Genomic DNA, 25,651 nt, shown 5'->3' on the forward strand with positions numbered 1-25,651 from the left:
AAGGTGTACGCGTTTTTTTGAAGGTACCCATGTCGTATCGTCCCGGAAACACCGCACAAGGAAGTTCATTCCACAGCTTTGTAGTAAGCGGAAGAAAACTCTTTGAAAACCGCACTGTGGAAGACCGCCACACATCCAAATGGTGGGGATGATATCCTAACTTGTGGCGCGTCGTGTGAAGGTGGAATTCGGCGGCAGGAATCAGGTTAAACAGCTCTTCGGAATACTCCCCGTGATAAATGCGGTAGAAGACACACAATGAAGCGATATCTCTACGCAACACCAAGTGATCCAGCCGTTTACAGAGCACTGGGTCACCGACAATTCGAGCTGCTCTACGTTGCACGCGGTTAAATAGATCGAGCTGATACTGGGGTGCGCTAGACCAGACATGACAGCAATACCCTATGTGTGGCCGGACCTGCGCTTTGTAGAGCGCTAGAATGTGGGCCGGCTTGAAGTATTGCCGTGCTCTATTAATGACGCCCAGTTTCTTCGAAGCCAATTTGGCTTTGCCCTCCAGATGGCCACGAAATTGGCAATCGCTCGAGATTTCGAGACCAAGTATTCCAATACTAGGCGAGGTAAACGCGCAAACTTGAGTCTTCTGGGGGTTAAATTGGACAAGGTTCAATTTACCCCATTCCGCGACCTTCTCAAGAGAGGACTCGATAGAAGACACAATTTTCGCCCGGCACTGCTCGACGATTTTCCGAGAGATACCTGCATGGCCTGTGTATACGGCATCACCAGTGCTGTCGTCTTCATAGCAATGTATGTTGGAAGTGTCCATCATATCATTGATATGCAGAAGAAATAGCATGGGAGATAGCACCCGGCCTTGGGGCACTCCAGCACGGGCTTCGGGTTCGAGCAATATCCGTCGACAACGACTTGTATGCTGCGCCCAGTAAGGAAGCTGGAGGTCCACTTGCACAAGTTCTCGGGAAGCCCAAATGATGGAAGTTTTGAGAGGAGCGCCTTGTGCCATACACGATCAAAGGCCTTCGCTATATCCAGGCTAACTGCCAGGCCTTCCCCTTGCTTTCAATAGCCGCCGCCCAACTATGTGTTAGGTATATCCGAATAACACCTGCCGACCGACCATGGCGAAAGCCGTTGACCAACTGGTGACCCTCTAGATATACCAAGAGCTGGCGGCTGATTATGCTCTCCATGATTTTGGGGAGCAGGGAGGTAATAGCAATAGGCCTGTAGTTTGCCGGATCCGAACTGTCTCCTTTTTTTTTGGATCGGATGGACAAGGGCTGACTTCCATGAATCAGGGACTACGCCTTTTGAATAAGAGTGCCGGAATAAACGCGTTAGCACCGGCGTCAACTCAGGGGCACACGTTCCAAGCACGATTGGAGAAATGCCATCCGGCCCGCTCGACTTCCTGACGTTCAACGAAAACAAAGCTCGCCTAACAGTTTTCTGTCTGAACTGTATTTCAGGCATACAGCTCTGACACCGCGGGATGGTCGGCGGTGTTTTTCCGTTGTCGTCAAGAGTCGAGTTGGAGGCAAAAAGAGCTTTCTCTTTTGCCGAATGGGCCAGGGTGTACGTATTCCTCATGTGCAACGGCGGCAGGCAACAAAAAACCTGTCTCGAGTTTGGGTGTTCGAAAATGAGTTAAAGCCAACAAAAATTGTTCGTTCATGGAGTGTTGCAAAAAAAATGGTGGCCACGTTTGTCTCCAAAACCGGCCATGTTGCGACTATTCTTGAAGGACAAAGAATGGTTAATGCAGAATGGTATGCTAGCATTTGTTTGCCACAGGTCGTTTCTGAACTCCGTAAAGAGAACTGCAACCGCCGCATCATCCTGCGAGTTCTCACACAGCGCACAGAACAAAAGAGTTTTAAGAGCAAGAAAACATAGAATTATTAGACCATCCGCCGTACAGCCCCGACCTAAGCCCTAATGATTTCTATACTTTCCCTAAAATAAAGAATAAATTGCGTAGTCACAGATTTTCATCACCTGAAGAAGCTGTGGACGCCTACAAAACGGCCATTTTGGAGACCCCAACTTCCGAATGGAATGGTTGCTTCAATAATTGGTTCCATCGTATGGAAAAATGTGTCAAATTTAGCGGAGAATACTTCGAAAAGCAATAAATACATTTTTAAATAGTAATGTTGTGTCACTTCCTTGATTCCCGAAATTTTTAGTGCCGCCCTCGTACAAAATGTCCAGGCACGCGGATCAGTTCGGTGAGGCGAATGCGTATGATCGGATCGTCGGGCGGGATTTTAAAAACAGATAAAACAGGAACTTCAAATTCATTCATGTGACAATAGTGCAGAAATTATACGGATCGTCGTCACAAGGGGAATTGAATCACTTTTCACATGTAAGTAGATCAATTACATAAAAATACAATAAAATGTATTTTATTTGAGGGATGGAGTAATATATTTTACTAACTATAATATTTATTTAGTTACAGATTTGGTTTTAATTTTGCCGTTATCTGGGATGGTATACTGCTGTATGTTTTTGTTTTTCGCTTTTTTATATTAAAAATGTGTACGTGCCTTTCTTATTTCACATTATTTTTAATTTAGATTCCTATAAGCCAGGGGTCGTAAAGATTATGGATAAAAGCTTTTCAATTAGAGACTAACAAGACATCTCAAATGTGATCACTTCAGTCTAAAAATGAAGATTTCTATTTATCCATTAAGACATTCACAATGCTTTCTAAAAGCGCTGTACCAATTAGTACCAGGAGAATTTATTTGGCTGTATGGCAGTACGGTTTTGTTCAATAACATAGTTAATTCCCTTAAAACACACACAGCATTCGCTTTTTACGAGTTTGTAAGCACTCATATGCATATGAGACTGCTTGATATACTCATCTCGCCAAAATCTAAATTTATTAACTATTTTTAACGGAATATAAATTACAGTTATAAAGTGTGTCATATAACTATTTCAAATATAAAATTATATTCAGTGTTGTAACAATAAGTTTCTCTATATTTTTCTTTTTAACCATATCAATTTTGTTTGTAAGTTTAGTGTGCATTCTTTTTGTGATTTTTAATAAATATTCTGGTGACAATTGATTTATTATTTAAAAATAAAAAATTTAATACCACCATCGCCAGCCATATTCTCCTGTAGCACCAGAGGAATCAAAGAAGCGTTGCCAGCTTTTAGCAAGGTGGACGCCTTTTTTGAAGATTTACACATTTCTACTTAATATGTATAGTTCAAAAATCCATTTCTTTTATTATGACTGATCTTCTCATACATAACGCATACATCGTCCACATATCTGACAAATTTTTGGCGCTAATAATCAACGGTAGATAGTTATACAAGACTGCTTCCATGTTTTATACGCGTTCACTGGTCACCCATTATGGTGCTGACGTGTCGCCATTACGCCAATATATTCTATGTCTATGGTTGTTTCTGTAGGTGTTCCCTTATCAAGTATAGGTATGTGTAGGACAAATCAGGACAATCCATCAAATAAAACATTTTAATTACAAAAAATATTTATTATAAACTTTTTATCAGTTTAAAATTATGACTATCATAACTTTACATTACACTAAAATAAACAGTTAATAAAGACTATAATCTCGAGTGTGCCTTTTATCTAGGAACATGAGTTCATAAAAACATTAAAAAAACCAAACTTTTTAGTTGCTATAAGAATTGCATTAAAATTACTGGGATAAGAAAGACTTCTTTAATAGTAATCACATACTATAAGTTTACCTATTGCTATAAGTAAAATGTAAATATTTAAAAACTACGTCAAAACAGCTACCTTATATATTTCTATATATGCATATACTTCAAGTAATAATAAATCTAATACATATTCTAAGACAGGTACATTAGGGGTGGGGCACCGTTTTTTTTTTAATAATAAAATTAAGGGTAAGTATTTGAGTATCCATCTTACATAGAGTATATAACTGAAAAAAGCGCCAAACATATGAACCACTTATACTTGCTTCGTGGTTTACCATTTTTAACGTGATATCACGTAGATGGACGAAACGACAGATCCAAATTTATCCCTCGGGCTATTTTACGTTTGTAGAAAAAAACAATACAGAAGGAGGTATTAAATACGACCAATGAAAATATTAATTATTCGCATAATTTAGTTAATAAACATGAAATTTAATATCATTAAATTAAATTTATTTAATTCTCGTCCATTGGTTGTATTTTAGTAGACATATGAGTTACAAGAGGCTTGGTAGCCGAAGTATGATACAAATGGTCTAGTTGACCAGCTAACGTCGGAGTGTCGATATTGCGGGACGGTGTGCGCGCGCATTTTAATATCACTATGATAATTTTACCGTAACGCGCCAAAAGAGGTATAACTTCAATAACGTACACGACAAATGATTCTAAAAGTCTGGGTTTCACTTGAAGTAATTATTGTAGTCTATTAGATGTCTAACGCCTTCTTCGTTGAGATGAATACTCCATAACCATCTAAATTTTGACGCAATTAATAGCAAGTCTTACAAAGTTGTTCACTTAAGAAATTATGTCAGAGCCCAAATAATTCATAACTTTGAAGATAATTAAATAATCAACTAAGCTTGAATGATACCTATACAACTCATGATTAATTACTAGTTTTATACAGAATTATTATCTCCGAAAACTGTACGACAAATATAGATACTATAAAAAAAAATATGTGTAAGTTTTGGATATAGCCTCGCTTATTTTTAATATTTCAAATATAGGCGTTCTCAAGGAGGTTTTTATGTTGAATAAATTATAAACTCAATTTTATTGAGAAAATAATTAAAATTAAAAAAAATACATCAGGTTTTATGGCTCTACTAAAAACAAATAGCCAATATGAACACCTTACAATAATTTTGGCAAAAGCATAAACTATAACTAAACAGTATGAGTAAATGTGTAATAAATACTATTAGTGTGTCAACTCTTTTAAACGCTAAATATCGCCCAACGTTGTATCGACATCTAGTCACTGAAATATGCTAGGGTTGTCACAAAAGCTTGCTATGTTATATATAATCGGTTTTAAATTTAGCTGCTATTACTAATTCATTCATTTCATTTTAAAAGTTCTTTAATTAAGTAAATATTAATATATATAAATTACGTGACACGTTGTTTGTCCGCGATAGACTCCTAAACTAATGAACGGATTTTAATGGGGATTACTTCATGGAGTGCAGTTTGATCCAACTTGAAAGATAGGATAGTTTTTATTTCGATTTGGGACCCATAATTATTTTTATATAACAATAGTTGTTTTGTATGGACATTTTTTCTATGAGAGAATTTAGTGACGCACGGTTTGACAGTTCCGCTGTGAAACAATTTCATTATAACAACAGGGAGCATTTTTACGAAATAATTCTTGATGTTTTGAAATATTATTGGCAATTTGCTATAAAATAGTATTTTTTTATTATCTACAGAACAACGTCTGTCGGGGCAGCTAGTAATATATAGAAAGTACATTACTTGACACAGCCAAAGAAATTAGAATCTTAAATTTAATACATTTCAACAGCGACATTGCCTCATATTGCGAAATGTATGTATTAACATCGGAGATTTATAAAACTTATACTTATAACACATAGTTGATATTTTAATGTGTACCTTTGGAGAGGTAAGTAACACGTGTTTACTAAAATATTCAAAATGTTTAGCTTAGTATTAAGCAACCATTAATTTATTACTGATCAAAATCCGATTGTATCAATTATTCCGGAATAAATGTGCCTTTTACAGAGACTTCATAGCTGGTTGTGAGATTGCTTCAAATTTTAGCAAGTTCAATTATTAGTAAATATGGTATTTTTTACGATGAAATGGAAACTTATGCTTTTAACTTTGTGTGTACTTGTAAATTGAGTTTTTTTGTTTTATTATAATGATTTTACGATGAATTTGACACAAACTACTTCTATGTTTGCGTATACAGGTTAATAAAAATTAATACGCAACCAGCAAAAAAAACCCGGGATGAAAAAGTGAACTTAGTTCATTTCCATTTCGTCAAATAGTCAAACGAGAATAGAAACAAAAGCCGACAAAAAAGCCGGTTTTCGCTCGGGTGCATTTGTTGCTGGTATGTTGGAAGATCCAAGTGTAGGTAAGCTGTCAAAACAAACCGCATACTTTTAAATTTATTTAGATATTTATTTTGCTTGAAAATTTCACTTTTTCAGTTTGAGATTTTGAATAAAATAATTTATTATTCCACACTTTCGTAGACTTGTATTTTCATTTATTGCACAATTTTGTCATTAATATATCATAACATAAAAAATTACTTCGTAAAATATGCACCCTGCTGTCGTAATGAAATTGTTTCACAGCAGAACTGTCAAACCGTGCGTCATTAAATTCTCTCATAGAAATTATGTATGGACACATCAAAGGAAAAACAAAATTGTTGTTTTTATTTCATTTAGCAGCATTTTCCTATTTATTCACCTTTTAAACCTTCCCTGGACTTCCACAAATAATTCAAGACCAAAATTAGCCATATCGGTCCAGCCGTTCTCGAGTTTTAGAGAGACTAACGATTCATTTTTATATATATAGACAGATAGATAGATAAGTGAAATACAGACATGAAATGACTCTAATAATGAACTTAAATAATCAAATACCGCAAAATTTAAGGTAGAACAAAACTGAATAAAAAGTTTTCTGCGTACTTTAGTTACATTTACGTTAACTGATTAGAAAATATATTTTAGGTTCCAAGACTTGACACACAGTTATTTCGCATATTTTACGTACCTTTACCATTACCAGCTCTTTTGCACAGGATGCCGGCTAGATTATGGGTACCACAACGGCGCCTATTTCTGCCGTGAAGCAGTAATGTGTAAGCATTACTGTGTTTCGGTCTGAACGGCGCCGTAGCTAGTGAAATTACTGGGCAAATGAGACTTAAAATCTTGTCTCAAGGTGACAGGCGCAGTTGTAATGCCGCTCAGAATTTTTGGGGGTTTCAAGAATCCTGAGCGGCACTGCATTGTAATGGGCAGGGCGTATCAATTACCATCAGCTGAACGTCCTGCTCGTCTTGTCCCTTATTTTCATAAAAAAAAAACCTACGAGTACCGGTTCGCCACTGAGCGAATCAGTACAGTGCAGAGACGCAGATGGCGCGGACAAAATGGCCGACCTCTATCATTACTTCGTCTTTTTTGATTCACTAGTTGTATTTTTTACACATATGGTATCATTTAGGTTTGGACGGGCAAGGGGGTGCGGGCCTATGTGGGCGGAGCGTCGGTTCGTATACGTCATCGTACAAGCCGGCATTTGCGTACGTAGCACGTGCGTACCGATTATCTTCATCAATCTCACTATAACAATTACTCTCCGCATCATTAACCTCATCATACCCCCGCGAACTGGACGCACCATAACCATAACTCGAATACTGATTAAAATTCTGATACTTCAACGCGGAATAATTCTTAGAATTCTCCACCGACTCACTGAAGTTGCCTAACTTTTCGCTCTCATCGTACTTTGGCACGTATATATTCTTCTCGTAGTTGCTACTATTCTGACTCGCCGGCGTTGAGAATTTCGTGTAGTAATCTTTTGTTTCGCGAATGAACTGCTCTTGTGCCGGATTCGCGTCAAATGATTGGTAAACGGGAATATCTTCTCTGCTCTCATTTACATTACCACTGGATGTCGACGGTTCATTTTCTATTCTACAATTCGAGTAAATATTATCGTAGTTTGTGTTCTTCGATCTGAGATTCAGCGACTCCGATATTCGATCGTCTAACGACATTTGTGCTAAGGACTTAACGGGATTAAAATCACTAGAATATTTATCTAAGGAGAGAGCATTATTCGGTTGATTATGACTAACGTATGGCAGTGTTTGTGTATTATATGTTTGCGTATGTGAGTAATTTGTAGGTATTTGAGATTCGTGAGTTGTAATATTTCCAGGGTGAATATCATAGTTAGGTCTTGTATGTGAGTTTTGGGTGACTGGCCAGATTGTGGATAGGTCGAAGGGATCAACCGAGGTAACGGCCACGTTTAGTGCATCTAATGACCTAGCACCGTAAAGATTAGGATAGGTTTGTGTATCGTTGGTGTTTGCGCTGTATGTGGGTAGACTTTCGATACTCTGGCCCCAATCTGCTTGTCCTGTAAACATAAATAGTTAAAACTTAAAATTGCCTTTGAATACCAGCGGGAGGATATATTATAGCGCCTATTTCAGCCGTGAGGCATTAATGTGTATGCATTACCGCGTTTCGGTCGGCAAATGAGACTTGACATCTTATGTCTCAAGGTGTCGAGCGCAGTTGTAGTGCCGCTCAGAATTTTTGGAAATTTCAAGAATCCTGAGCGTCACTGCATTGCAATGGGCAGGGCGTATCAATTACCATCAGCTGAACGTCCTGCTTGTCTCGACTCTTATTTTCAAAAAAAAAAATGGAGCATAAGGGTCATCTGATAGTAAGTGATCACCGCAGACCATACTCTCATATAATACCAGAATCCCAACCACAATACTTAAAACTAACTAACTAGATATATACGTCTAAATTTCCCTTTGCTGCTAGATAACCGTTGAAGGCCAGGTTTATTACTTTAGTGTGCGTGACAATCTACGTCTTACACTTGCAATCTATATGACACTTTGTAAAAGTGCGCGTGCGGTGCTCAAAATAGAGGTTAACTTTCAACCTTAATTTTTTTCGACGTTTTCTCAGATTTTCGCCCTTTTCAATAACTCTGGGCACGCACTTGAGTTATGTAGGTTTAGACAAAGTTATTCAAGATTTTTCAATAATGAAATACGGTTTATAAGTACTAACCAACTTCCGGTATATCGATGGGCTCATCCAATATTGATATGTTGTGTATAGCGGATGCTTTTCCCGGCGAATTTTTGTTCGTAGATGGCGGTAGATCTAAATCGATTAGCAGATCTTCTCTCACTGTAAAAAAGAATAAAAGTATGAAGTTTGTATCCACTAGGCGACGCCAAGGGTTTTGATACATCCGAGAAGGGTAATAACACTTTCTGCTTAATTCAAAATTCGAATATTATTACTCAAAATTGGATTTAAAATCACTTATAGAACGTCAAAAACTACCACCCATTCGAAATAGTGTGCCTCAGGCCTGAGAAGAATGACCGCAATGAACTCAGCGGGCTTTTTTTTTAATTTCATTACAATAATAATGTACTATCGTACAATAACATTTAGAATTATCAGCCTGAGGGCATTCGCTGCATTCCCAAACTGTAGTATCATTAAGAAAAATCATTTATGTTATAGTAACCTTTACCACACAAACGTTTTTTAGAATTCTTTTGAATTTCGTAACACATTTGTTTTGTACATCTTCTGGGATTATGTTGTAAAAGTATATACTTAAATCATATAAGTCCATATTACTTTATAGCAAAGAAGAGGCAAATAAATTTATATCCAAAACGATTAAGTTTTAGAGATTGTTTTTATTTATTACACACATTATATATACATCATTATACGCTAGGTATAAACAATACAATAGTGTGTGTGTGTGTGTGGGCAAGTCGGTCGCGGAAGACCTCGTAGAACATTCTCGACCAATTTAGGGACGTTTTAAACAAAGGGAAAGGTCCGAAGCACCCGGAACCGGCGAGCATGTATGAAAAGAGCAATTTTCTTTTTCTGTAGTCTCTACCTACCCGGACGGAATAAATGTGTGAGTGTGTGTGTAAACAATACCAGTGGGATGCTCCTTTACAGGATGCCGGCTAGATTATGGGTACCACGACGGAGCCCATTTCTGCCGTGAAGCAGTAATGTGTTAACATTATTGTCATTCGGTCTAAAAGGCGCCGAAGCTAGTGAAATTACTGGGCAAATAAGACTTAACATCTTATGTCTCAAGGGAACGAGCGCAATTGTAGGGCCGCTCAGAATTTTGGGGTTTTCAAGAATCCTACCAATTACCATCTGTAATAAAAAAATACCTTGGTTCAAGCTCTTTGACTGGTTGTCTCTAGCGGCCCTCGCTACCCGTTCGTTGAGCAATGTCCTGTCGTTGATCAGCTTGTTGTAGTTGAAGTGTTTGCTAGCGCTGTTGCCAGCCCGCGTACTCGCAGGCTGGGTAGATTCGATGGTGCGACGTTTGCGCAGTATTACCTCCGCGTCGTCTGACGACACTATTGTACTGGGATTCGACACTGAGAAGAAATAATAGTTTTTAGAATTTTGATAAATTCAAATTCAAATATTTTTATTCAAAATAGGATTTATAATCATGATGCATCTTTCCTTGTATATGTGAAAAATTATTCAAAATTATTTAAGAAAGTATGTACTATTGCTAAGTCAATGCATATTAGAGAAATAATTAAAAATGCTTCAAATAAAATAAAAATGACTTGGAAAGTTATTAACTGGGAATCTGGAAGAGCGAAAGACTGCAAGTTTGAATATAATCTAATAATAAACAATACAAAAATCCACTCTGAGCAGGAAGTAGCTTCTGCTTTTGAGAAATGTTTTTCTGACATTCCAGTTTCCATCTCAAGCAACCTTGTCTCCTCCAACAGTGTTGCAGAGTCACTTCTTTTGGAAAATGTTAAGGAATGTAAACAAAATTTCAAATTCAGTGTTGTTAGCCCAGCAGAAATAATTAAAACTTTCAGATAAGGATGACGTCAATAACAGAACTTATTTTTTTTACAGATATGCCCCATATATCAGCAGTTTTTTTCATATCTAAGGATCTGAAAGTTTTAATTATTTCTGCTGGGCTAACAACACTGAATTTGAAATTTTGTTTACATTCCTTAACATTTTCCAAAAGAAGTGACTCTGCAACACTGGTGGAGGAGACAAGGTTGCTTGAGATGGAAACTGGAATGTCAGAAAAACATTTCTCAAAAGCAGAAGCTACTTCCTGCTCAGAGTGGATTTTTGTATTGTTTATTATTAGATTATATTCAAACTTGCAGTCTTTCGCTCTTCCAGATTCCCAGTTAATAACTTTCCAAGTCATTTTTATTTTATTTGAAGCATTTTTAATTATTTCTCTAATATGCATTGACTTAGCAATAGTACATACTTTCTTAAATAATTTTGAATAATTTTTCACATATACAAGGAAAGATGCATCATGATTACATGATGATCTCTCACTATATAGTTCATATAACCGTTGTCTGCTCCTATGAATACCAGCTGTTGCCCAGTTGTTAAATGACAAGAGACCACCTGAGTTGACTGTCTTTGAAGTAAATATAGAAGCAAACTCTGTTTTAATTATTTTAAATAACTTACCATACCTCTCATTTGGAGTACTGTTATAATTCAAATACAAGTTTGAGAGTTTTTCTGAAACATTGCCTCTATATTTCTCCATTCGCCTATTGTTTACCAGAACAAACATAAACTTTTTATTTGAAGTACATTTGTTCCCTTCAATATTAAAAGAGGCTAATTGACCAAAGTGGTCTGAGCTCAGTTTACTAATTATTGATTGAGAAATAGGTTTATAATTAGTAAAAATAATATCAATACAGCTTTTAGAGGTGCTGGTTACTCTAGTAGGTTCTAAGAAAATATTTGATAAATTATATGATATAAACAAAGATTTGAATAATACTTGTGGTGGATTTTTCTAATAAGTTAATATTAAAGTCACCACAAATCATAATATATTTCTTAGATTCTGATAATTTTGATAGAACCTCCTCCAATACACTCCCAAATAACTCATATAATGCATCGGGGGGTCTGTGTATACTTACAACAATGGCACACTCAAGCTCTGCACAGGCTATTTCAATGGTACGTTCAACAGAGAGGTCCACAATATCTTACGGTCTTTGAATTTAAATGATTTACTTATAAGTATAAGAGAGCCGCCACGTGTTGCCTTTTCTCTGCTAAGCACACTTGCCACCCGATGACCACTGGAGTTAAAAATGAGCTCATATTTTCTAAGCCAGTGTTCAGTAAGACATAAGATATCAATATTTTCATGGTTCATTAGTAACTCCAGTTCCAGTTCTTTACCTAACAATCCTTGCATATTTTGGTGCATCAGGTTTATAACTTTACAATTATTATGTTTACTATTACTTGTACATTGTGTATTTATATTGCTAGAGGAGTTCCCTATTGTCTTATTGACTAATTTAAATAATTTGGAACATATTCCAAACCAGAAACTAAACTATAAGACTGCTCAATAGAAGCAGTGTTAGTCAAATAATTACTTTGCTCAATAGGAGCAGAGTCCAACAAGTTTTTACACTGCTCAATAGAAGCAGTGCTAATCGACTTACTAAACTGCTCAATAGAAGCAGGGGACCGGGTTGCCAAATAATTGGCTGAGTTATAAAATAAATAAAAGGATAGCGATTTAGCTATCTGTCTTTTATAAAAATTAGATAGGTGTAACCTATCAAATGTCAACATTTTACATTAATCATTAATTATATTATTAATATCAATTATGTGTATGTTACTACATAATAAATTACCATTATATGTCACATAATTTGAATGAGACAATAGGGTTAACATATTATTCAAATTGTCTCTTGCTTTGTTTTCCTGTGGCAAATCCTGTATGAATGAAACAAAATCGAAACGAATTTTTCGTAATTTCTAGGAATCTGACTGAGAATTGTTTTGATTATTTTTTATTAAAAAGATTTTTACTGAACACAATAACATAATTTACCAGTGGGATGCTCCTTTACACAGGATGCCGGCTAGATTATGGGTACCACAACGGCACCCATTTCTGCCGTGAAGCAGTAATGTGTAGGCATCATTTTGTTGCGGTCTACAGGGCGCCGTAGCTAGTGAAATTACCGGGCAAATGAGGCTTAACATCTTATGTCTCAAGGCGACGAGTGCAATTGTATTGCCCCTCAGAATTTGTGTGTTTTTCAAGAATCCATTGTAATGGACAGGGCATATCAATTATATATATATCCATCAACTGAACGTCTTGTTCGTCTCGTCCCTTATTTTTTAATAAAAAAAAAGACATATCAGCCGGAAAACGTCTACAGCTGGACAAAGGCCTCCCCCAAAGACCTCCACGATGATCGGTCCTGTCCTACCCTCATCCAACATAATAAATAACATACTTATTCAAAATAGTGAGATAGTAAGTAGCTGCATTAGTAAAAACTGATTATTTTTGTGACATTTTTATTATTTTTTCAACAAGGTATATCAATTTATGCAGCTTTTATTCTTGTTATTTTAAAAGAAACTCGATTAGCGACGTAAGACTAGAATTTTTTTTCTTCATTCTTTTTAGCACATTTTGAAGTGAAACTTCTTTAGAATCGCTGTGATTTCAAACCGGATGCAACGGAAAAAACGACAGGTAAGAGACACAAATACAAAAATGTGTAGGATGAAGCCGAAAAATAATGAGACAGAAATATGCATAGTATTGAAGTGAAAACTTCTTTATCATCGTTGTGATTTGAAAGTCGATGAAACGAAAAGGCGACAGTAAAAAGAGCAGTCACATCAATTCATAATATTTAACATGGGAGATAATGAGATAGGAAGCATAATACAATATTTTGGTACCAGGCGATCATAGTTAAAGAAGAGATTGTCTTAAGTATGGCGCGAGTATAGCTTAATATATTCTGACTCCAAGCGCACGACGTATTACTAGATAGACACCAGGAGAACATAAAATTATTATATATATTATTGGTGGTAGGAATGTCTTTCATAGCGGTTTAAATCATGTGTCATCATAGCAACACGTACCAGGAATTCATATGCAGTTTAGAGGTTCACGCACCATGCAGGTTTTACTTCTGACATGTGTACTTTGCACGCACGCAATGTTTTTTTTAAACATGACAATGATTTAAAAATTTGCTACTTCGACTTCAAGTACCTAATTATTTTTTTTATATCTTTTAACGACTGGAAAATAGGCCTAGTAAGTCCTTGGTATTGTGTACGAAAATCAGATCTAGTCAACTGGGAAAACGCGTTTTTCCGAGTTTTCACACCTAGCTTATCATATATAGTATACATACAGGAACTTGGGGTATAACAGTGGAATAATATTGAAGGTCAAATTGAGTTAAACACATTATATATTTTAAAACTTGGTAAACTTATGAGTTACGAAAGGTGTGTATTGTTAGTTTTCATGTTATCTACAAGATAAACACACGGTACACAAATAATCATGTTCAATTCACAATGTAAATTAGGGTGAACCATTGTTGATTCATATAACTATTATGCCTAAGCGATGTGACTCAAAATTTATTAAAATTGTATTAAATCTTTAAAAGAGAAATTTTCTAATTGCGCCAATAACGTTTATACACAAAATATAAGGACATAATATCAAAGATAATGTAAGCACAGATTTCTCCTTAGTCGTGTGTCAACTGTCACTATCCGAATCGTGTTCTAAATTCAACATACGTAACCAGCAGGCCTACCATGAACTTTTAGTGCGATTCAATTGACAACCTAAAATGAACTGCTTTGCTATTTCGTACCACGACGTGATTAGAGCTATCTATATTAGGTTGACGTCAAATCAACTGATTAAATCGCAATGATGTCAATTGAATGTCAAAAATGATATCAACTGAATCGCAAACTGATTTAGTTCGTTCATTCATTCGTGCCATGAGGTGTTATTTCAACCTAAACTGGATAGCTTATTTGTCAAAGTGACCGATTCGAAAAAAGTTGCTACTTCGTTAGAGGAAAGTGAATCGTGTTGTTAATAACTTGTAAAAAATAGTGAAAACATGGAAAAAAAAATATTGATTAAAGATGAGATGAGAATACCTTATTGGACTTTTTTGTAAAACAAAATACTGAAAATAAATCCCAAAAATGAAAATACTAAAGACGAGGCAGTAAAGGCCCGGGCTATAGCTTGTTCGCAAGAACGAATTAAAAAAATATACTCTGTGGTCCTGTCAAATCAAACCTCAATGGAGGTGCGTTCATAACTCGTTATTTTTACGAAAACACATAAGCAAACATTTAATTTATTATTCAAAGAACTATATTTATTTATATTACTATTATTTAATAAGTATAAAAAGGGGCTTTTTATGGGCATATTAAGGGCATAAGTATGAAAAACGCAATTGCGCAATTTTAAAATGTATTTTTAGTATTTTCTACGCAAAAAAATCGCTAAAATCATATCATTTTAGGTTTCGAAACGCAATTTTATTTCGTTCATTCTTCATATGCGATCCAAACGCCATTCAGTTAAAGGCACTTCATGGTACGAATTTTAGTGATTCAGTTTGGGTACCTAAACTGAACTGCATCGGATTCGCATCGCTTATAAAAAATGAACTGAATAAATGTTTTACATTGCTGCTTATTGACCAAAAATATTTTTAAACAACTGGAGTAAATGCGGTAATGTCTATCTAATTCCATATTTCGGCTTTGCTTTTATACGACGTGATTTTTTTTATAACATTACGACGACGAGACGAGCAGGACGTTCAGCTGATGGTAATTGATACGCCCTCCCCATAACAATGCAGTACCTTAAACCTCAATGCATACCAGTACGCAGATTCATGAAAAACCGAAAAATTCTGAGCGGCACTACAATTGCGCTCGTCATCTTGAGACATGAGCTGTTAAGTCTCAATTGCCACTGGGTTACTAGTGAGTGAAATTACTGAATTTCACTAGCTAAGGCGCCCTTTAGACCGAAATAATAATTCTTACAAATTAATTGTTATCAATAAAAATGAAAAAAAGGATAATTTAATACTGAATCATTATCCTTTTTACATTTATAAATAGATTTTATTAATTGTAATCCATATTTTTGCTGCTACGAAATAACAGGTATGAATTCTTTATGAAATGCTATTTGATGGGCTTAATTTTTCCGAACATTTACCATTTAAATGTAAATATTAATTACACCACCGGAAAGTAAAGATTTCATTTCGTGAAAAAAAAAAAATTTTTGTAAGAGATAAAAATAAAAAACCAACAACTTGGTTTTTTGAATTTTTCACATAAATTTTTTATTATAGATCTTATGTTAGATCTTTTTATTACCTACAACTTTGCAATTTAACTTTTTGCCATAGGACTTGTAGTTTTGCCGGAAATCGAGATAAACCGTTTTTTTACCCTAAAACACCCCCCTTTTCCACTTCCCGACCTCAGATCGCCCGTAATTTATTTAACCTTTAATTGATGTTATATTCTCGTCCTTTTCCAATGGGTTTCATCCTACGATTATTTTTTTGGATTCAAAAGTTATCGGCCCTGGTCTATAAACTTTATCTATAAACTTAATTTTAAAACTTTCAAACAATTTTATATAATTAGAAATAATTTTTGTTTTTCCATATGTGGTAGCTTTTAACTGGCCTCCGTTTATTCACATCTCTTAAATATATTGTGTTTGTGGCTGTAAGCTTCTCTAATAAAATAAAAATAAATAAAATAAACTTCAGCGGAAAATATATCTGCGCCAGTTTTACTTTTTCGTTGTATATTTAATACGTACTTGATAAATGACTTATTATTATCATTTGTATTCCATATTATAAAATAAGTTTTATATTTATGATATCAGTATAGTCATACACAATATATGTAAAGAATTTCAAGGTCATTTAAAGCGTTTATAGTAACTACGACGCACTAACGACACATTATAAATGTGTGCCGTAAGGTAAGCCATAACACTATGCTAATGTGATAATGAAGCGATAAACCTTTTCATGCATATGTCATAATGCAACAGCGATGGTTGTAATGTAGCCTTATGACGTAATGCCTGGTTTATCTGGACGAACTTCTTCGGCAAATTCAAAATCCTGATTTTATGTTTTAAGTTTTCTTAGTTTTGCTAATATTGTTAATTCTTCCTTAAAACTTTTACTCAGTCACTGCATACGCTCCGGTTAGCCAAGTAAACCTCTTAAGTTCTAACTGTCCAAATCAGTCTCGCCTAGGACCCGACATATTAAAATCGTTAGTCAAAGGCCGGCACGCTATCGTCCTTTGGACTAGCCCATTACAGATATGACCTAGTTAAGAAGTTTGATTGCAACATACCCACAATAGCCGTAAAATTACAGCATATTGTTACCGTGACGCAACACTGGTTATATTGACAAATCTTTTTAAATTTCCATCAGCCTTATCATCATCATCATCAGCCGGAAGACATCCACTGCTGGACAAAGGCCTCCCCCAAATATTCCTACGACGCTCGGTCCTGCGCTGCCCTCATCCAACGTATTTCGGCGAACTTGACCAGATCGTCGGTCCTTTTTGTGGGCGGCCGATCTGGTCAAAACGCAAACAGAATTTCAACTCTGAGAGTTGAACAAAGCAAACAGAATTTTATTACGAGGCGGTACTGGAACGGTTAGCTCAGTTGGTTAGAGCACCGGCACGGAACGCCGGAGGTCGTGGGTTTTTCAAATTTTATTTGTGTATTAATCCTTTAAGTTGAAGTGAGGGTTATCACTTTAAAAACATAACATATTGTTTATATTAGCTACGGTATCCTTCACGGCAGAAAATTCTGAAGAGATTGAAGCTAGTGGAAATATGAAAGTAGATGATCTATATATTGTTTATATCGATGTGATCTAGCCCTTACTCATAACAAAACTATCGATTTTTCTTTCGCTTTAGTGTTTGGCCTGGTATAACCAAAATTTCACGGTTTAGCCAAAATTAAATAATTGATCAAATAACGAAAATGTTATATGGATTTTAATATATCTGACTAGTTGACCCGACAGACGTTGTTCTGTATATAATAAATAAATTTTTTTTTTTATTAATTTGTCAATAATATATCATAACATCAAGAATTATTTCGTAAAATATACTTCCTATTGTTATAATGAAATTGTTTTACAGCAGAACTGTCAAACCGTGCGTCAATAAATTCTCTCATAGAAAATATGTCCATACAAAACAAATATCGGACGACGGGGGACACATCAAAGGAAAAACAAAATTGTTATTTTTATTTAATTCCGAACACTTTCATATTTATTCACCTTTTAAACCTTCCCTGGACGTCAACAAATAATTCAAGACCAAAATTTGTCAAATCGGTCCAGCCGTTGTCGAGTTTTAGCGAGACTAACGAAGAGCAATTCATTTATATATATAGATTACACCTGTCTAGTAACCATAGTACAATATGATATCTTAATTTGCATTTGTAGGTACCCATAATACAATTTTTTTGTTTTTCGAATAGGAACAGAAGACACTTACCCCAAGAGTTCAAATGCCCTTATATATTATGTATTTCTTTGTTTGATTCTAATTATATTTTCAGTGTACCTACATGATTATTTTTATCTTTGATTATAGTAAAATAATAAAAAAAGATAGTCAGATACCCAATTTAAAAAGTCTATTAATAAACTTACCTCGTCTACTTGGCGATAATGTTTGCGCCTTTTTGATGTGCATTGGGGTCTTGCTTTTAGCAACAGTCACTATGTTACTGAAAAATTCAAATAATATTAGCGCAATGGAATAAAATTAAATACTTTTATACCCTCAAGTTTGTTCATTATTATCGCAAATCCGCATTTCACTGTCTTGACAGGGTATAATCGTTTAGTGTGACCAGGCGATTATGCCGTTACTATAACACATAAAAACTGATATGTATGTGATATCGAAAGTTCGTTACCTATCAGTAAAATTACATCAATTACTTATTTAAAATTAAACGAGAAGTATCCAAAAAATTTGATTACATTTATTATGAGATTAGTAGAAAATCTGTTTTGAATACAAAATTTTGTACTTACTAAGATATACATATAATTAAAAGATAGTTTTATTACTTTGTTAGGTTACTATTTACTTACAGTTTCCTTTAATATCAATACTACTTAAGCTAAAATAACCTTTTAAAATAATATTAAAACTAAAATCTTCTCAGTCTTTTTTGGTAACTGTAATAGGTATGGAAGATGGTCTCACTTAAAGATTACAACCCTCGAATAAGTATATATGTATATATGCACACCCTCCAAACAGCCACATACTACTAGCCCATATGACTCGGTAAACATATGCCCACAGACCTTATAACACAGTAGACTCCGAATATCTAAACATTCGCAATGCAAACAATTCAGTCAACCAACTGAGGTGAGCACAGCTGGTCAGATAACGGTTACAATATATCCGAATCGGCCAGGTAATAATAACAGCATATATACTACCAATATTAGGACCAGTTCAAATCTGACATTGTTTTCATAATAGAGATTAAGCGGCATTCAGGTAATCTGCTGTCAATGAAAACCATCCACTTCGTACAGTCGCAATACCAGAAGTCATATAGGTTACAAACTACGACGGTTCCAGAGGGACTATGGTGGGGAAAATTGTTTGTTTACGCCTACAATTCGGAAATATTTAATGAACTATTGAACTAAGCCGGTAATCATTGAACTGTATAAGATTGCCAAAATCCATCCATAAATGAAACAGTTAGATAAGTCATTTCAGTCTTATTCCATTAAAATATGCCTGCCACTCACCAGAGTTGAATCAGGACTAATGCAAAAAAAAAATCTTATACAGCATCAAATGATAGAGTTGTATTATTATCTATAATATACTAGCTGACCGGACAGACGTTGTTCTGTACATAATAAGTAAAATACTGTTTTTTAATGAATAAGTCAATAATATTTCATAACATCAAGAATAATTTCGTACCATATGCCTCCTGTTGTTTATAATGAAATTGTTTCACAACAGAACTGTCAAACCGTGCGTCAATAAATTCTCTCACAGAAAATATGTCCATACAAAACAAATATTGGAAATAAAAATAATTATGGGTCTCAAGTCGATATAAAAACTATCCTATCTCTCAAGTTGGAACAAACTGCACACCATGAAGTAATCCCCATAAAGTCCCCTTATCCGTTCTTTAGTTTAGGAGTCCATCGCGGACAAACGATGTGTCACGTAATTTATATATATTAAGATATATAATGTATACTGGAGTCAACCATATTTAGATTCAAAACACTTATTGAACGACAAAAACTACCACCCATTCAATGAGAGTTTAAATAACAATTATTCTTCTTTTATACACTCAGATATGTTGCTCAAAATGGGCTAAATACGAAAAAAGTCCATCCTGTCTATTGAGCTGTAACTGATGTATGTACAGAATATTTATCAAGGTTAGTATTACACAGAAATTACCTAGGAAACAGTCCTACAACTAGTGTTCTTTGATTCTGTCCCTTCCACCAATGAAGTTCTGCTCGTTTATCAATCAAGATAATAGAGTCCCCGGCCTCGATACTCATTTGACCTTGTTTTCTATAACTGAAACAAACAGGCAAGTGTTTAATATTATGTATATGAATGGTTAGCTAAAGTTGCTTTGTTTTTTTGTGTATATAAGGCAACAGATAGACATAGGTAATACCAGAGATGAGTAACGGTAAGCCTTCAACTTTGAATTGGTAATGGTTAAATAAACAAAAAAAGGATTGTGTGGTTTTATGAAACCACGGTAAAAGTGAAACATTTTTTTCACATTATAGACATTTAACTAAAAATTTTTGGAATAATATTCCATTAAGGGTATAACAAACGCTTTATCAATCTTAATTTTATGCTTGGAAAATTGGAACGATAATAGGAAATAATAAAAGTAGATTAAGTTTCCAACTAAATGAGTAATAGTCTATAAACTACACGGCCAGCTGCTGCGAACTATAGGCGCCGCCCGACCGTCACGCGACATGCGACACACAGACGAAAAAGTTTGAGACGATGTAATAAAAGTTTCACATTAAAAAAGACAAAACATGCTGGCGCAATTTATATTGTGGTGGACAAGACAATACTGTAGCAATAATTACTACTAATTAATCAATTATTACCTTAAATTAGCGATGGCAGTTTCAAAGTTATTCATTTCCATATATCTCAGAATACCAGCAAAGGTGGGTCTGTCTTTCGGATTGAGATCCCAACACTGCATCATCAACATATATACATCAGGCGGACATGCCGATGGTGGCGAAAGACGTTGTCCTTCTCTCATAATCAATCTCAGTATCTCTGATCCATTCAAACCTGAAAGTAAAGATTATATAATATTTTCAGGTTAATTCTATCAACCCAATAGTTGTGTGCCGTGCCACTTTGACAATGGGCATAGACAAAAATCAGTCAAATATGGGAATCAGCCTCTCATAAAAAGGGTTCTATGCTAGATGAAACACAGGTATTTTAAATATTTTTGTCACAGAATTTTTTTAATAACCATTTTGTAATTCATCATCTTATTTACATTTATTTTTTGTATATTTAATATTTATAGCAACAATTCTCTGTCAAATTTTGGCTTTGTCTATATACAGGATGTCCCAAAGTTATGGGACACGAAGGGAAAGTACCTTAAATATCATAGATAGGGTATTTTACTGAAAGAAGACTTTATGTTATTTTTAAAAGTTACTAATTCTGCATTCAAAGATTTTCTAAAGGTACCTATCTGTTATCATTATGTCAAAATTTAAGAATAAACTAGAATCAATAATAGCCAACCTATCCAGGGTTCATCTCCAAAAGTATACATTTCCCACAGGGCCACAGCAAACATCCACACATCAGATGCATGTGAGAATTGCCTGGACCGTAGAGACTCAGGTGCACACCATGGGAAAGGCACCCTACGTCGTTCACTCATAACATAGCAATCATCTGCATCAGGCAAAGCTCGCATTAAACCAAAGTCACCAATTTTAACCTGAAAATAATAACAAGGTTAACATAGCCTTCATTGTTAGGTTATATTATGCTTCTAAAATGTATCTACTACATCTACTTTCTATGCAGCTACCAGTGGGAGATTCCCTTGCATAGGATGCGGGCTAGATTATGGGTACCACAACTGCACCAATTTCTGTTGTGAAGCAGTTATGTGTAAGCATTACTGTGTTTCGGTTCTATGGGGGCTGTAGCTAGTGAAATTACTAGTCTCAAGGTGATGAGCACAGTTGTAGTTCCACTCAGAATTATTGTGTATTTCAAGAATCCTGAGCGGCACTGCATTATAATGTGCAGGGCGTAACAATTCAAAATCATCAGCTGAACATCCGGCTCGTTATTATTTTCCCCTTATTTTCATAAAAAAAATGTATTTAAAGAAATCCAAATGCAGCTATAATGCTGCTTCTATCAATGCATTATATTACTCACCAATTCTAAACTAGACAACAATATATTTCTACATGCTAGATCTCTGTGTAGAAATCGACTTCTTTCCAAATATTCCATTCCAGCAGCAACTTGCTTAGACCACTTTGATATGTACTGCAGTGACACTTTCTCATTCTGCGCTCTTATATAATCTAATAAGGCTCCCATTGTAGCCAGTTCACACACCATCATTAGTGGATGAAATACTACACCATGTAATTTGATCAGATTAGGGTGTTTCAGACTATGCATTGCTTCTACTTCTCTTCTGAAGTCATCATAAATTCCTGGTTGAGAGAATGCATCAGCTTTCAATACTTTTACAGCAACTGGAATACTTTGGTTCTGTTGATTTGATACTTTCCATTCTCCTCTTCTCACTACACCAAATGATCCCTTTCCTAGCTCATTATGCAATCTACAATATAGATAATATAACTTTATATGTTATAGATTTCTGGCATCCAATATCAGATCTCTAATTTAAGATTACTTAGAATCCTGAATGTATATTATAATATGGCAATTTCAATTTTTGGATGTAGAAAATTTTATCTATCATATATATCACTTTTTTTTATATTCATACAAACAAATACCAATCTAAATAAAAAATAAATTCTACTTAGATAGATTAAGAAAAAATAAATCAAAAAATGTTCCCTTGATGGGTTATTAAAAGAGGAAAAAGATTAAAATATCAGTCACAGATTGCCAATCAGGTTTATCTTTAATGAGTATTACAAGAAATCCCTAACGATAAATATGATACAACATACAGTAGAAGTAGAAACAAAAGAAAGAAGAGAAGAACATAGTGAAATATACTTTAAAAATTGTGAAAAAGGATAAAGGCTAATAATAATAATGAATAGTATATTATTATATTTATTGTTGCACGGGTACAATTATATCTTATATATAAAAATAAATTGTCGTTCATTCGTCTCGCTAAAACTCGAGAACGGCTGGATCGATTTGGCTTATTTTGGCTAATGTTTGACTTATTTTTGGAAGTCCAGAGAAGGTTTAAAAGGTTGAATAAATATGAAATACTCAGAATCAAATAAAAAAATAATAATTTTGATTTTCTTCTGATGTGTACTGCGTCGTTCAGAAATCAAATTGAAAGAATAGTTTAAAATGATTAACTAATTAGAATCTTTATATCTTTCTGTCTTTCTCAGGAAGTAAAAAATAAACCTTAAAACACGGGTAATAACACTTAAAAAGGTTTCCTTTTGTTGTTTTAAGTTTATTTTATACAAAAATTTAGGTCTTTTATTTATTGATTGAGGCAGTACAAAGTCTGCCGGGTCAGCTAGTCTATATATATAAAAATGAATTGCTGTTTGTTAGTCTCGCTAAAACTCGAGAATGGCTGGACCGATTTGGCAAATTTAGGTCTTGAATTATTTGTGGAAGTCCAGAGAAGGTTTAAAAGGTGAATAAATAGGAAAATGCTGCTAAATTTAATAAAAACAACAAATTTGTTTTTCCTTTGATGTGTCCATACATAATTTCTATGAGAGAATTTATTGACACACGGTTTGACAGTTCTGCTGTGAAACAATTTCATTACGATAGCAGGGTGCATATTTTACGAAGTAATTTTTGATGGTATGATATATTATTGACAAATTCATATAAAAACATTATTTCATTTAGTATATACAGAACAATGTTTGTCGGGTCAGCTAGTAATGAATATAATTATATATATCTACATATAAAACAATTAAAATGATGTTTTGAAATAACTAAACATCTTTTAATAAAACAACATTGAAATTAAACAAATCATCATGAAATTTCAACTAATATTCAATTATAATTATGTTACTCACATCAGGTCTTTCTCCAGTATGATACAAGTGGTCCGAGGTTCACTCTGTGCTTGTGGTTTTAATGCCAAGTCAGCCTTTTCCTTGGTTGCAGATGATGATGAACCAAAAAGTTTATTCCAGAATTTGCGATTCCATTGCTGTAGTTTTTTCTTCCTTACAGCATCAAGAAGTCTGCGAATACCTGGTTTACTAATACCAATTCTTTCAAGGTCTTCTGCATGAACATAATCAAAATGTGCTAACCTTGTAATCTGAAATTATTATTTTATGACATAAATATTGACTCTTTAAATTTGTACTCCATATTTTTATGATTATGTATTAATTATAGCAATACCTGTAACTGATCACGTATGGGCAAATAGAAGTGTTCTAATTGAACAGTCTGTAAAATTTCACACAACCAATCTGTTCCGGACTCCATGTCTCACGAAAGCATAATAGTCATATGCTAAATTATCTATTTGTTCAGTCTGCTGTCTGACACGCACAGGTACTTTATTTACATTGTATAAGTGCAACCTGTAGAAATCTTTATTTCCATAGAAGATCTTATATATCTTAACATGTTCACTTGGGTCAGGTTTTGCGTTTAAAAACCATTCTATATTCACATTTCACACACACATCAGCAATTAAACACACGCTTTTTTCATACTAGGACTTTATAGTTTATAGACATTCGCACCACTCACCACAACAAATACCAAGAATTGTGTTAGTGAATTATGAAATAAGAATCTTCATGAAAATTTAAGAGGGGTACGGCCTCCCCGCGACCTAACAGACCTCACCACTGTCAGTTGTCAGTTGTCACTGGGCATTGGCCATTGGGTATTAGGGATAAATACAATTAATCGAACAAACGATTTATTGAAGCCTAAATATTTTCTACTATACTATACTACATATTTTTGCCCAACTCGATACTAAAATTTTAGGGTCAAATACAGAATCGATCCAGTGTATCTATAATTACTCACCTTTGAGAATCGTCATTCGATTTTTTCTATTTTGGTTTTTAAATAAATAATATAATAATTAAATATTCTTATTGATATTTTTTTAAGCTATTGCATAGCTTCTATCGCGGGCCTTGAGCGTGGACAACGAATCCAGTAATTCCGTAACTCAAATAAGACGTGTGGCACTCGGGGACTGCCGCGGTAAAGCTATTGCATAGCATTTTTTATCAACTTATGCAATTATAATTATTTATTTATTTTATTTATGCAGTATTTATTTGTTGATAAAATTAATTTAAAAAAAAGCAAACAGGAAGTGATTAAAATTTAACTTGCAAGATTTGATTACAAACAGACAACAGGACAGGTGAAACTAAATATGCTGGGCATAATAATAAAAATTAAAAAAACGTGATAAAAAAATAAAGAAATTAAAAAAATCAAGATGTACCCCAGGCTCGAACCTAGGACCTTCTGCACAAAAAGCATACATGATAACCGCTGTTCCACAGCAATCTAGTAAGTTAGTGTTAGGTTATTTTCGTTACGGAATTTC

General features: G+C 34.5%; 1 protein-coding gene across 2 annotated transcripts; it reads right to left on the reverse strand.

The window, feature by feature from the left end:
* Positions 1 to 3,500: 3,500 nt before the first annotated feature.
* On the reverse strand, positions 3,501 to 24,933 carry LOC126967530 (activated Cdc42 kinase Ack-like). Of its 2 annotated transcripts, XM_050812038.1 has the most exons (10): positions 24,468 to 24,933; positions 24,131 to 24,381; positions 22,284 to 22,701; positions 21,630 to 21,831; positions 20,960 to 21,155; positions 20,271 to 20,396; positions 18,458 to 18,534; positions 10,010 to 10,222; positions 8,856 to 8,978; positions 3,501 to 8,178 (listed from the first exon to the last, which is right to left on the reverse strand). In XM_050812038.1, the coding sequence occupies exons 1-10, from the start codon at positions 24,552 to 24,554 to the stop codon at positions 7,241 to 7,243; spliced, it is 2,631 nt and encodes an 876-aa protein (XP_050667995.1). In that variant the 5' UTR covers positions 24,555 to 24,933; the 3' UTR covers positions 3,501 to 7,240. The 2 variants fall into 2 exon arrangements, with proteins under 2 accessions (XP_050667995.1, XP_050667996.1); XM_050812039.1 differs by lacking the exons at positions 3,501 to 8,178; positions 8,856 to 8,978; positions 10,010 to 10,222; positions 18,458 to 18,534 and having other exon boundaries at positions 20,267 to 20,396.
* Positions 24,934 to 25,651: the final 718 nt, after the last annotated feature.

Source organism: Leptidea sinapis, chromosome 13 (assembly GCF_905404315.1).
Source record: "Leptidea sinapis chromosome 13, ilLepSina1.1, whole genome shotgun sequence".
NCBI lineage: Eukaryota > Metazoa > Arthropoda > Insecta > Lepidoptera > Pieridae > Leptidea > Leptidea sinapis.